At 53.7% G+C, this 12,897-nt stretch overlaps 1 protein-coding gene across 4 annotated transcripts; it reads left to right on the top strand.

The window, feature by feature from the left end:
• Window positions 1-5: 5 nt before the first annotated feature.
• On the top strand, window positions 6-11,555 carry TEX45 (testis expressed 45). Of its 4 annotated transcripts, XM_031660037.1 has the most exons (9): window positions 1,133-1,444; window positions 3,352-3,945; window positions 6,792-6,895; window positions 6,982-7,082; window positions 7,995-8,107; window positions 8,188-8,297; window positions 8,595-8,796; window positions 9,662-9,747; window positions 11,131-11,372. In XM_031660037.1, the coding sequence occupies exons 2-9, from the start codon at window positions 3,369-3,371 to the stop codon at window positions 11,350-11,352; spliced, it is 1,515 nt and encodes a 504-aa protein (XP_031515897.1). In that variant the 5' UTR covers window positions 1,133-1,444; window positions 3,352-3,368; the 3' UTR covers window positions 11,353-11,372. The 4 variants fall into 4 exon arrangements, with proteins under 4 accessions (XP_017807630.2, XP_017807629.2, XP_017807631.2 ...); XM_017952141.3 differs by lacking the exons at window positions 1,133-1,444; window positions 9,662-9,747 and adding an exon at window positions 6-198 and having other exon boundaries at window positions 11,131-11,555; XM_017952140.3 differs by lacking the exon at window positions 9,662-9,747 and having other exon boundaries at window positions 1,128-1,444; window positions 11,131-11,555.
• Window positions 11,556-12,897: the final 1,342 nt, after the last annotated feature.

The raw sequence follows: 12,897 nt of genomic DNA, 5'->3' as shown, positions 1-12,897 counted from the left end.
TGAGTAGTCATTGTGACAGTACCATTACACAAAGGAAGTTCTTGGGATCACAATGGGCAGGGCAGACCACACTTGGATGCAGCTTGGGAAGGAACACGAGGGTCCTCTGAGAGACCAGGGACAGAGGGAGATCCAAAGATCTAGTCTGTAGCTAAGTGCGTTTTCTAAGACTCATTGATTCACACGCCATCCCTTGAGGTAGGTACACTGTCCTTGTCCCGATGTACAGAGGTGAAGACTGAGGCTCATGGGAGCTTAATTACTTATTCCAACATTACCCGGCTAGTAATCTCAGTTGCTGGATTCTCTGATGACCCATTTTGGAGGTCATATTCAACTCTCAACTATTTCAGGTGGCAAACTGATTCTAAAAGCTACAAACTCAGCCAGGCGCGGTGGCTCACACCAGTAATCCCAGCATTTTGGGAGGCCAAGGCGGGTGGATCACCTGAGGTTAGGAGTTCGAGACCAATCTGGCCAACGTGGCGAAACCCCGTCTCTACTAAAAATACAAAAATTGGCCGGGCATAGTGGTGCACACCTATAGTCCCAGCTACTCTGGAGGCTCAGGTGGGAGAATCGCTTGAACTTGGGAGGCAGAGGTTGCAGTGAGCCGAGAAAAAAAAAAAAAGAACAAACTTACACACTGAAAAATTGTGGTTTCATTAAAACACGCACACCTCCTCATCCATGTTTTCTTTCTTTCTATTTTCATGATGGTGTCTCACTCTGTCACCCAAGCTGGAGTGCAGTGGTGTGGTCTCAGATCACTGCAACCTCTACCACCCAGGTTCAAGCAGTCCCCCTGCCTTAGCCTCCTAAGTAGCTGGGATTACAGGCGCATGCCACCATGCCTGGCTAATTTTTGTAATTTTTTTCTTTTTTTTTTTTTTTCTTTTTTTTTCTTTCTTCTTTTTTTTTTTTTTTTTTTTTTTTTTGGAAACAGGGTTTCACTCTTGTTGCCCAGACTGGAGTGCAATGGTGCGATCTCGGCTCACCACAACCTCCGCCGCCCGGATTCAAGCTATTCTCCTGCCTCAGCCTCTGGAGTAGCTGGGATTACAGGCATGCGCCACCACACCCGACTAATTTTGTATTTTTAGTAGAGATGGGGTTTCTCCATGTTGGTCTGGCTGGTCTTGAACTCCCAACCTCAGGAGATCCGCCCACCTCAGCCTCCCAAAGTGCTGGGATTACAGGCCTGAGCCACTGTGCCCATCTGGTCCATGTTTTCTAAAGAAGTAGAGGTAAGCAGGTTTTGTGGGTTGAAGTGATCTGGGAGGTCTTCCTGCAGGAGGTGAGCCTGAGAACTTGGAATGCTGGTCTCCAAGGGAGACAGAGAGGAGACCAGGGGAGACACTTGTGATCTAAGCAAAGACAAGAAAGTCCCAGGTGGCTGAGCAGAGGCGGAGGGTCCAGGGAGGCTTGGAGTCCGAAGCTGAAGGTCAGAGGAGAGAGCTCTCAAAAAGTGTGAAGACAGGAAGAGATTGACAATAGGCAGGACCTAGGACAACTGCAGAGGAGGGGAAAACCAGTAAGAAAGTGTGTGGCAGGCTGGGCACGGTGGCTCACACCTGTAATCCCAGCACTTTGGGAGGCTGAGGCAGACAGAGCACTTGAGGTCAGGAGTTCGAGACCAACCTGACCAATGTGGTGAAACCCCATCTCTACCAAAAATACAAAACTTAGCTGGGCGTGGTGGCAGGCACCTGTTATCCCAGCTACTTGGGAGGCTGAGGCAGGGGAGTCAGTTGAATCCAGGAGGTGGAGGTTGCAGTGAGCTGAGATCGCACCACTGGACTCCAACCTGGGAGACAGAGTGAGACTCTGTCTCAAAAAGAAAAGGAAAAAAAAGAAAAAGAGAGAGAGAGAAGGGAGGGAAGGAAGGAAGGAAGGAAGAGTGGGGAGAGAGAGAGAGAGAGAGAAAGAGCGTGGCAGAAGCAGACATGGCCAGTGGCTGGGGTGCAGGGCTGGAGTCAGGCAGAGGAACAAAAAAGGGTCCGCAGAGGGGAAGCAGGAGAAAACCGTGGCCTTGATAACTGACTGAGGGTGAGAAGATGGGGTTCTCGTATCAGACATACAGTAGAATGCAGTGGTTAATTCTCCAAGTTCTAGAATCAGTCGCCCTGGGTTCAAATCTCAAGCAAATGACCACCTCCCTAAGCCTCAACGTCTTTTGTGAAGCAGTGGTTAAAACCTACCCCTGGCCAGGCATGGTGGCTCACACCTGTAATCCCAGCACTTTGGGAGGCTGAAGCAGAAGGATTGCTTGAGCCCAGGAGTTTGAGACCAGCCTGAGCAACATAGTGAGAACCCTGTCTCGAAGGGAGGGAGGGAGGGAGGGAGGGAAGGAATCAATTGGCCATGCATGGTGGTGCAAACCAATAGTCCTAGATGCTCAGAAGACTGAGGTGAGAGGACCGCTTGAGCCCAAGAGGTTGAGCCCACCACACTTTTCTAATTTGTGTGTGTGTGTGTGGAGACGGGTCCCACTATATTGCCCAGGCTGGTCTTGAACTCCCGGGCTCAAGCAATCCTCTCCCTCTGGCCTCTCAATGTGCCTGGATTACAGGTGTGAGCCACAGTACCCGGCTATTACCTTCTAACCTACTCTTCAATTTTTGTTGTTATATTTTTTCATTATTGTCTGTCATCTCCCGCCCCATTATCAATTCCACAAAGTCAGGGATCTAGGTCTATTTTGTGAACTATTAGTTCCTCACCCCTGCTGGCCTCCAGGCCTAGAGCAGTGACAGAAATAATCAATTTATGTGGTGCCTATTGTGTGCCAGGCCTACAGTAGGCACCACATGAATGATCTTTTCTTTTCTTTTTTCTTTTCTTTTCTTTTCTTTTTTTTCTTTCTTTCTTTTTTGAGACGGAGCCTCGCTCTGTCATCCAGGCTGGAGTGCAATGGCACAATCTCGGCTCACTGCAATCTCTGCCTCCCGGGTTCAGGCAATTCTCCTGCCTCAGCCTCCCGAGTAGCTGGGACTACAGGTGCCACCACCACTCCGGGCTAATTTTTTTTATTTATAGTACAGACGGGGTTTCCTCATGTCGGCCAGGCTGGTCTCGAACTCCTGATCTCAGGTTATCCACCCGCCTCGGTTCTCCCAAAGTGCTGGGATTACAGGCGTGAGCCCCCGAGCCCGGCCATGAATGATTATTTCTATCTCTGCTCTTGCTGGAGGAGGGCACAGAGGCTGTGCCAGTTTCCCGTGATGTCCCCAGCCTCCAGCTCAGTGCTTGGTGAGCAGAAAGGAGTCAAAGGCAGGAGTCAAAGGCAGAAGTCAAAGGCAAGTGCCCCGCTGGCCACTTGCTCAGTCCCTCATCTCCACCCTCTCGCAGGTGGCTGGTGTCCCACGATGGCCGCAGGCGCCCTCCTGCCGTGCCCGCGCCTGTGCCCGATGTCCCAGCAGGACTTCCTCAAGGCCTCACACTTCTCGCTAGGGCCCGACCTGCGGCTGCACGATGGTACCATGCACACCACCTCGCACCGGGACTTCGCCTACCCGACGGCCACCCGGGAGCCGCCGAGCCTGCAGCCGCCGCCCGCGGTGCTTTTCCCAACGGACCCGCGCTGGGACCAGGAAGAGCGCGTGTCCGAGGCGCGCCGCGCGTTCCCGCCGCCGTCGACGCCGCCGTGGGAGCTGCTGCAAGCGCAGGCGCGGGAACGCACGCTCGCCATGCAGGCCAGCAACCTGCACCTGCACGAGGACGCGCACGCCGGGATCGGCCTCTCCAACGCGCGCGCCGCCTACGTCTGGCCCGAGCTGCCGGCGCGCGCCCGAGAGCGGATCCGCGGCGCGCGCCTCATCTTCGACCGCGACTCCCTACCGCCCGGCGACCGCGACAAGTTGCGCATCCCGCCCACCACGCACCAGGCGTTCTTTCCACCCCACGACGCGCGCCCGCAGCCTCGCGCGCCCAGTCGCCACCTCGGTGAGCGCGCACCCGGACTGAGAGGGCGATTTGGTTCACCCAGTGGTTCTCAAAGAGGGGCAAGGACTCTTCATTCCCCTTCCCCCAGGGAACATTTGGCAATGTCTGGAAACGCTTTTGATGGTCAAGACTTGAGGGGTGGCCGGGCGCGGTGGCTCAAACCTGTAATCTCAGCACTTTGGGAGGCCAAGGTGGGTGGATCGCTTGAAGTCAAGAGTTCGAGACCAGCCTGGCCAATGTGGAGGAACCCCGTCTCTACTAAAATACAAAAATTAGTAGGGCGCGGTGGTGGGTGCCTGTAATCCCGGCTACTTGGGAGGCTGAGGCAGGAGAATTGCTTGAACCCAGGAGGCAGAAGTTGCGGTGAACCGAGATTGTACTGCTGCACTCCAGCCTGGGAGACAGAGCAAGGCTCCATCTGAAAGAAAGAGAGAGAGAGAGAGAAAGGGAGGAAGGAAGGAAGGAAGGAAGGCAGGCAGGCAGGCAGGCAGGAAGGAAGACTCGGTGGGGGGCCGAGGCCATGCGCGGTGGCTCACACCTGTAGTCCCGGTGCTTTGGGAGGCCCAGGCAGGAGGATCTCTTGAGGCCAGAATTGGAGACCTGCCCGGACAACATAGCAAGACCCATGTCTACAAATATATATAAATTTTATATATACACATTATATATATAATGTATATATACACATATTATATATAATGTGTGTGTATATATAAATTTTTTTAGAAAGTGTCTCTCTCTCTGTCACCCAGGCTGGAGCACAGTGGCACAGTCTCAGCTCACACAGACTGGATCTGCCCAGCTCAAGCGATCATCCCACCTTGGCCTCCCAGGCAGCTGGGACTGCAGACATACTTGTCATCAGGCCCAGCTAATTTTTTGTACTTATTTGTAGAGATGCAGTCTAACTATGTTGCCCTGGCGGGTCTTGAACTCCTGGGCTCAAGCAATCTACCCGCCTCGACCTCCCAAAGTGCTGGGATTACAGGCATGAGCCAACGAGCCCAGCCCTTACAAAATACAATTTAAAAAGACAGACAGAGGTGCTACCAGCAGACAGCGGGTAGAGGCCAGAGACGCTGCCAAGTATCCTCCCACAGACAGGGTAGCCCCCACAGCAGAGAATTAGCCAGCCCCAAATGTCAATCACACCAAGCCTCAGAAACCCTGGAACCACCTTGAGCGTCAGTTTCAGCATCAGGAGGGTGGACATATTCTCTGAATCTATCCAGAGTGGTGCGTGGTTGGCAGAAGTCACGAATGCCAGTTTGGGGTCAGACAAATCAGCTAAGTTTTCCATCTGCACACCTTCCTCCCCACATCCCCCAGCCTTACCACCTTAGTAGCTGTGTGAGACTGAGCGAGTTGACCTCTCCAAGCCTCAGTTTCCCCATCTACAAAATGGGTGCAATCACAGGGCCCAATTCACAGGAGCTGGTAAAGCTGAATGTGTATGGAGTGTCTGGTGCAGAGAGCACCCAACAAAGAGTAGCCACCATTCATGTGATTTTCCAGTTCTGTGACTCCAGGAACCCTTCTGGTGAACGTTACTGGTCAGATGTCCCTAAGATGGCCTCAGGGATTGTCAAACCCTGATTTGACATTTAGTTGTGGTTCCTAGTTTCTGTGGTTTCTAGTAAGTTGCTTAACCTCTCTGAGCCTCAAGGAGACTGTAACATAAGAGAAATAATACCAGGTCCAAGAAGGTGTGACCGGGCACGATGGCTCACGCCTGTGATCCCAGCACTTTGGGAAGCTGAGGCAGGTGGACTACTTGAGGCCAGGAGTTGGAGACCAGCCTGGCCAATGTGGTGAAACCCCATCTCTACTAAAAATACAAAAATTAGCCTGACGTGGTGGTGCGTGCCTGTAATTCCAGCTACTTGGGAGGCTGAGGCAGGAGAATCGCTTGAACCTGGGAGGTGGAGGTTGCAATGAATCGAGATTGTGCCACTGCACTCCAGCCTGGGCCACAAAGCGAGACACCGTCTCCAAAAAAAAAAAAAAAAAAAAAAAAAAGAGAGAGAGAGAGAGGGAGAGAGAGATGCTAGGTCCTGGAAGAAGATGCAATGCACTTAACCTATGCATGGCTCAATATAGTCCTTGGTAGATATTATCGGGGTTTTTTTGTTTTTTTATTTTTGTGTGTGTGTGTGTGTGTGTGTGTGTGTGTGTGTGTGTGTGTGTGTTTTGAGATGGAATCTCACTCTGTGACCCAGGCTGGAGTGCAGTGGTGTGATCTCAGCTCACTGCAGCCTCTGTCTCCCGGGTTCAAACTATTCTGTCTCAGTCTCCTGAGTAGCTGGGACTACAGGCATATGCCAACACACCCGGCTAATTTTTATATTTTTGGTAGAGATGGGATTTCACCATATTGGTCAGATTGCTCTTGAACTCCTGACCTCAGGCGATCCACCTGCCTTGGCCTCCCAAAGTGCTGGGATTACAGGCATGAGCCACCGCACCTGGCTGTATTTTTAAATTTATCATTATTTTTTAGAGATGAGGGTCTTGCTATTTTGCCCAGGCTGGTCTCCAGCTCCTGGGCTCAAGCCCATCTTCCCACTTCAGCCGCCTGAATAGCTGGGATTACAGGCATGGGCCATTGCCCCTGGATTTTAGTATAACTTATTTTATTTTTATTCTTTGGTGTTTGCCAGACAGCTCTCAGTCTACACTGTTCAGAATGGCCCAGCTGCCCTTCCCAGGCAAAAATTAGAATTCCTTCCAGAGGGCTTGAGATGGCAGAGAATCTCAATCTCTCTCTGTCTCTGTCTCTGTCTCTGTCTCTCCCCCCCCCCTTTCTCTCTCTCTTCTTTTCTCTCTCCCCTCTTGCCTATCCTAAGGAGGCCCCAACACCCTCAAGTGGGACTACACGAGACAAAATGGGACTTCCTACCAAAGACAGTTCCAGGCCCTGCCAGGCCCACCTGCCTTGATGTGTAAGAGGGTAAATTGAGGCTGTGTTGGGGCTGCAGGTGGGGGCAGAATTGGGGGCTGGGTGGTTTGGGCCTTCCTATCCCTGTCTGCCCACAGGCCTCCTCTACAGTGGAGCTGGGAGACTGCAAGATCAGCTATGGATCGATGTGTTCGGAGCAGAAACAGGCCTACAGGCCCCAGGGTCTGCCTGAAAATAGGTATAAAGGGGTCATTGCCGGGCACGGTGGCTCATGCCTGTAATTGCAGCACTTTGGGAGGCTGAGGCAGGCGGATCATGAGGTCAGGAGTTCGAGACCAGCCTGGCCAATATGGTGAAACCTCGTCTCTACTAAAAATACAAAAATTAGCCGGGTGTAATGGTGGGCGCCTGTAATCCCAGCTACTCGGGAGGCTGAGGCAAGAGAATCCCTTGAACCTGGGAGGCAGAGGCTGCAGTGAGCCAAGATTGCACCACTGTCCTCCAACCTGTTCGACAGAGCAAGACTCCATCTCGAAAAAAAAAAAAAAAGTGGGGAGGGCACTGCCTTCCCACCCAGATGGGACAATTGGCTTTCAGTAGCATGTGGTATGAGCCCCTTAGGGCTTTAGGACCAATACTCTGCCTTTGAGGTCTATGTCACTGGTAGCCAAGGTGCACTATTGTGCCAGGTCTCCCATTATTAGAGCCCCATGGCTTGGTCATTAGGAAACCCTGATCCCCTCCCCCTTTCTGGAGGTTACAAGGCCTCAGATGGATCCACTTTACCTTCTTCTTCTTCTTCTTCTTTTTTTTTTTTTTTTTTTTTTTTGAGACGGAGTCTCGCTCTGTTGCCCAGGCTTGAGTGCAGTGGCATGATCTCAGCTCACTGCAAACTCCGCCTCCCAGGTTCAAGCGATTCTCCTGCCTCAGCCTCCCGAGTAACTGGAATTACAGGCACGTGCCACCATGCCCAGCTAATTTGGTATTTTTAGTAGAGATGGGGTTTCACCATTTTTGCCAGGCTGGTCTCAAACGCCTGACTTCAGGCGATCCACCCACCTCAGCCTCCCAAAGTGCTGGGATTACAGGGGTGAGCCACCGCGCCGGCTCACTTTACCTTGTTCTTGATAGAATAATACATTACATGCAGGTATGACAAGGCCCAGGCCGCAGCCCACATCCACTATGTAAATATCCGTCCTGGTGACGGCCTCTTTCACGACAGAACCACCAAGGCCGAGCACTTCTATGCACGGGAGCCAGGTGAGAGCCTGCGGCCCGCCCCGCCCCGCCTCCCACCGCAGCCTCCCAGGGCAGCTCTGCACCTGTTCCGCTCCTGGCAGAACCTTTTGTTCTTCACCACGATCAGACTCCAGAGTCGCACATCCTGAAAGGAAATTGGTGCCCCGGCCCCGGCAGTCTGGACACCTTCATGCAGTACTTCTACGGCCAGGTGAGCAGGAAGAGCGAAAAGGCGGCAGCGAAAGGGCTTCCCAGACAGAGCAAATAGCAGGTGCAGAAGTCCCAAAGGGGGAATGAGCTTGATATGTATGCAGGAATCTCCTGGATGTACTTGAGTGATCTAGGGCGAGTCATTAACCACTCCGATCCTCGGTGGACGCTACCACGTGGGGCCCAGAAAGGGCGAGGGAGCTGTTCAAGGTCACACAGAGCCCACCTCCTCCCTCCCGATCCCGGGCCCGGGGACCTCTTGGACGCCGGAGCTTTCAAATGCCATGTGGTCCTACAGCCGCCACCCGCGACACAGCCACCCAGCCGCCACGTGCCTCACGAGAAACTACAGAGTCAGGTGACCCTAGGGGAGCCAAAGCTACTCAGATGCTTCTTCAAGACCACCATGGGCTCTGACTACTGCCCCTCAGAGTGGAGGCAGGTGCAGAAAGCGCCCAACCTCCACTTGCAGCCGAGCAACCTGCCGCAGGGGACCGGCGGTGAGCGCTCCCGGGAAGCCCCGCCCCATAGAGCCCCGCCCCGGGAAGCCCCGCCCCAGGAAGCCCCAGCCCTGGAAGCCTCGCCCCCTGCCACTGCTCGGGCCCCGCCCCTAACCAGCCCTCCCCGCCCCCTGGTTTCACCCCCATAAGGCTAAATCCCACCCCCAATTGACCAGAACCACAACTCTGCCCCTAGATAATCCCGCCCCTTCATGTCATACCTCTCCCCTTCATGTCATACCTCTCCCCTTCATAACTCCATCCTTCTGGACATGGCCCCGCCCCTTCTCCATCCTCTCTTATCCAGTCTTAACTCCTCCTCGATTGTCAGACTCTGGCTCCGCCCCTGACCCGCCAGCCAGCCCTGCGTGGCCCTGCCCCCAGACTCATCTGGACGGGTCCCACCCCTGATCTTCTTAGCCCTGTGCCCTAGCTCCTGGCTCTTCCCCTAGCTCCTCCCTCCTCCCCTAGTTCCTCCCTCTTCCCAAGCTCCTCCCCCTTCCTCTGGCTCCTCCCTCCTCGGCTCCTTCCTCTTTCCTAGCTCCTCCCTGTTTCCCAGTTCCTCCCTCTTCCCCAGCTCCTCCCCCTTCCTCTAGCTCCTCCCTGCTCCCCTGGCTCCTCCCTCCTCTCCTACCTCCTCCCTCTTCCTCAGCTCCTCCCTCTTCCCCAGCTCCTCCCCCTTCCTCTGGCTCCTCCCTCCTTATTTGGCTCCTCCCTCCTCCCCTCTCCTAATCCTTTCTTCTCCCCTGGTCAACATCAGCGCTAGCCTGGCTTGGCTCTTGAACCCTTCCCTTGAACTTCACCACACCCTCAGCCCCGCCTCTGCCCACAGCCCTCACTCAGCCTCCCTAACCTGAATCTCCAGAATTCGATTTTTTAACCATGAACCAGAAGATGCTGAAGCCACACGGAACAGCTCCAGCCCTGGTGACTGAAGAGATGCTACAGCGGGTGAGGGAGTGGGAGGGGAGCCACCCATCATTAGGCAACCCCCACATGGGTGTAGAGTTGTCTCAGGAAGACTATGCTGTCACCCAGCCTCAGAGTTAGTGACCATCCAGGCTCGGGGGCACCTTTTTTTTTTTTTTTTTTTTTTTTTTTTGAGACAAAGTCTCGCTCTGTTGCCCAGGCTGGAGTGCAGTGGCCGGATCTCAGCTCACTGCGAGCTCCACCTCCCGGGTTCACGCCATTCTCCTGCCTCAGCCTCCCGAGTAGCTGGGACTACAGGCGCCCACCACCTCGCCCGGCTAGTTTTTTTGTATTGTTTAGTAGAGACGGGGTTTCACCGTGTTAGCCAGGATGGTCTCGATCTCTTGACCTCGTGATCCGCCCGTCTTGGCCTCCCAAAGTGCTGGGATTACAGGCTTGAGCCACCGCGCCTGGCCGGGGGCATCTTAATATCCCTTTAGCCTCAAGATCATCCCTAGCTTGGCCGGGTGCAGTGGTTCACGCCGTAATCCCAGCGCTTTGGGAGGCCGAAGCAGGCGGATCTCCTGAAGTCAGGAGTTTGAGACCAGCCTGGCCAACATGGTGAAACCCCGTCTCTACTAAAAATACAAAAATTAGCCGGGCATGGTGGCACACGCCTGTAATCCCAGCTACTCGGGAGGCTGAGACAGAATTACTTGAACTGGGGAGGCGGAGGTTGCAGTGAGCCAAGATTGTGCCATTGCACTTTGGGCTGGGCAACAGAGCAAGACTCTGCCTCAAAAAAAGAAAAAAATAAAATAAAGATAATCCCTAGCTCACTCCCCAGGATCGTGTCCAGGTCAGCTCAGGGGCATCTTTGCACCACCACCACTGTTATACCCAAGACGAGGGTTAATTCAGAGCCACCGAGGATCACCCCAGCCCTGGAGTCCTTCCAGGGACACCCCTGGTTACTCTCCAGCTTCTTATCCAGCTCCTTATTCAGCCTCGCCTGGGGCCCTTTTTATCCACCTCTCCCCAGGGTTCAACCTCCCCAGCCTTTGATGCTCTGGCTCTGCCCCTAACCAGCCTCACCCTACCCCTGGCTTCACCTCCTGAAGGGCTAAATCCCACCCCAAATTGACCAGAGCCCAAACTCCACCCCTGGACAATTCGGCCCCTTCGTAGCCATGTCCTACCCTTGCATAACTCCACCCTTCTGGTCATAGCCTTGCCCCTTTCCCTATCCTCTCTTACCCAGTCTTAACCATCCTCCTTCGTCAGACATTGGCTCTGCACTGACCAACTAGCCTGTCCTGCCTGGCCCCAGCCCCTGACTCATTAGGCCTGGAGATCCTGGGGTGGACACGGTGGGTCAGCCACCTCCCAGGCTGCCCTGCCAGGCTGTCCACCCTGACTCCACAGTGCAAGTACAGTCACATGGAGCCCCCACTGGGTGGACTGCGCTTCTTCTCAACCCAATACAAGGACGAATTTCCTTTCAAGTATCAGGGTCCAGCAGCCCTGAGACTGAAAAATCCTCAGGAGGGCTTCGTGCCCCTGGGCACGCCTCACCAGCACGGCTGCAGGGAGAAGATAGACCCTCGGGCTCCCCAGCCCCCTATGTACCCGTGCCCCAGCCAGTAATAAATGCCACCTTGGCAACATTCCACTCTTCCCCATCAGTCAGCCAGTCGAGAGGATGTTTGGGTGGGTGGGGGCTGGGGGAAGGGACTGCACAGGAAAGGATGACTCCATTGTTGCTGTGTTGCCATGAAGAGTATGGAGTCAAGGCTGGACGCGGTGGCTCACACCTGTAACCCCAACACTTTGGGAGGCTGAGATGGGAGGATTGCTTGAGCCCAGGAGTTTGAGATCAGCCTGGGCAACATAGGGAGATCCTGTTTCTACAAAAAATAATTGGCCAGGTGCAGTGGCTCACACTTATAATCCCAGCATTTTGGGAGGCCAAGGCGAGCGGATCACCTGAGATCAGGAGTTCGACACCAACCTGGCCAACATGGTGAAACCCAATCTCTACTAAAATACAAAAATTAACCAGACGTGGTGGCACATGTCTGTAATCTTAGCTACTCGGCAGGCTGAAGCACGGAATCACTTGAACCTGGGAGGCGGAGGTTGCAGTGAGATCACACCACTGAACTCCAGCCTGGGCAGCAGAGCGAGACTACATCTCAATAAATAAGTAAGCAAGTAAGTAAGTAAATAAATAAATAAAAATTTAAAAAGCCAGGCATGGGGGTACATGCTTGTAGTCCCAGCTACTCAGGAGGCTGAGGTGGGAGAATGACTTAAGCCCAGAAATTTGATGCTACAGTGAGCTATATGATTGCACTACTGCACTCCAGTCAGGGCAACAGAGCAAGAACTCTGTCTCAAAAAAAGAAAAAATGAAAAAAGTTGTAGTGCTGAACAGAGATATTGGTGTGTGTGCTTGAGAACATAGATCCCTGTGGGGGCTGGATGGACATAGTCCAAACCCGGACTCCTCCATGTCCTGGAGAGTAGTTTGGGCAAGTCACCTAACCCTGCTGAGCCTCAATTTGCCTCGGGGATAAGTAGCAACTCTCCCATGAGACTGTTAAACATGAGAAATGTCCACACTTTTCAGTGCTTGGGGCTGGGGTCGTGGAGGGAAAGCTTCCCTTCTGAGGATGAAAGTGGGGAAGGCCAGGGTGTGGGGAAAAAGCTTTCAATGGTGGGGACACTGGGTGTGGCCTGTAGAGGACATGGAGGAGTGGACACAGTTGACAATAGCCCAGCAGTTTCTTCCATCATGGGCAGAGACTAGAGACCGAATGGGGCACTGACTGTCTGGGAAACTGACCCCCAGGTCAGAGCAGAGTCCAGAGGCAAATTGACAAAAGCCATCAAGACATTACCAGGTCCAAGGGGGTAAGTGTTCAGCCAGAGGCAAAATGTAAAGGGTCAAAAGGAGGAGGATGTGATGGGGCTCTGCAACAAGTGAGTGACAGGGCTTAGTAAGGACCAGTACCTTGGACAGCGCCTGACCTTGAAGGTCCAGGGCGTGGTGAGGAGAAAGGTCTGTCTGGGGTAAGGTCTGCCTGGGGTAAGGTGCCTGCCTCTGTGGGCTGTTGAATGTCCAGTTTCAAGGAGTGAATATGGCTTTCCTGAACCGAGAATCAAACCTCCAAAAACCAAGGACCCCAA

This window comes from Papio anubis, chromosome 20 (genome assembly GCF_008728515.1).
Source record: "Papio anubis isolate 15944 chromosome 20, Panubis1.0, whole genome shotgun sequence".
Lineage (NCBI taxonomy): Eukaryota > Metazoa > Chordata > Mammalia > Primates > Cercopithecidae > Papio > Papio anubis.
This window is presented reverse-complemented; position numbering and strand designations above follow the sequence as displayed.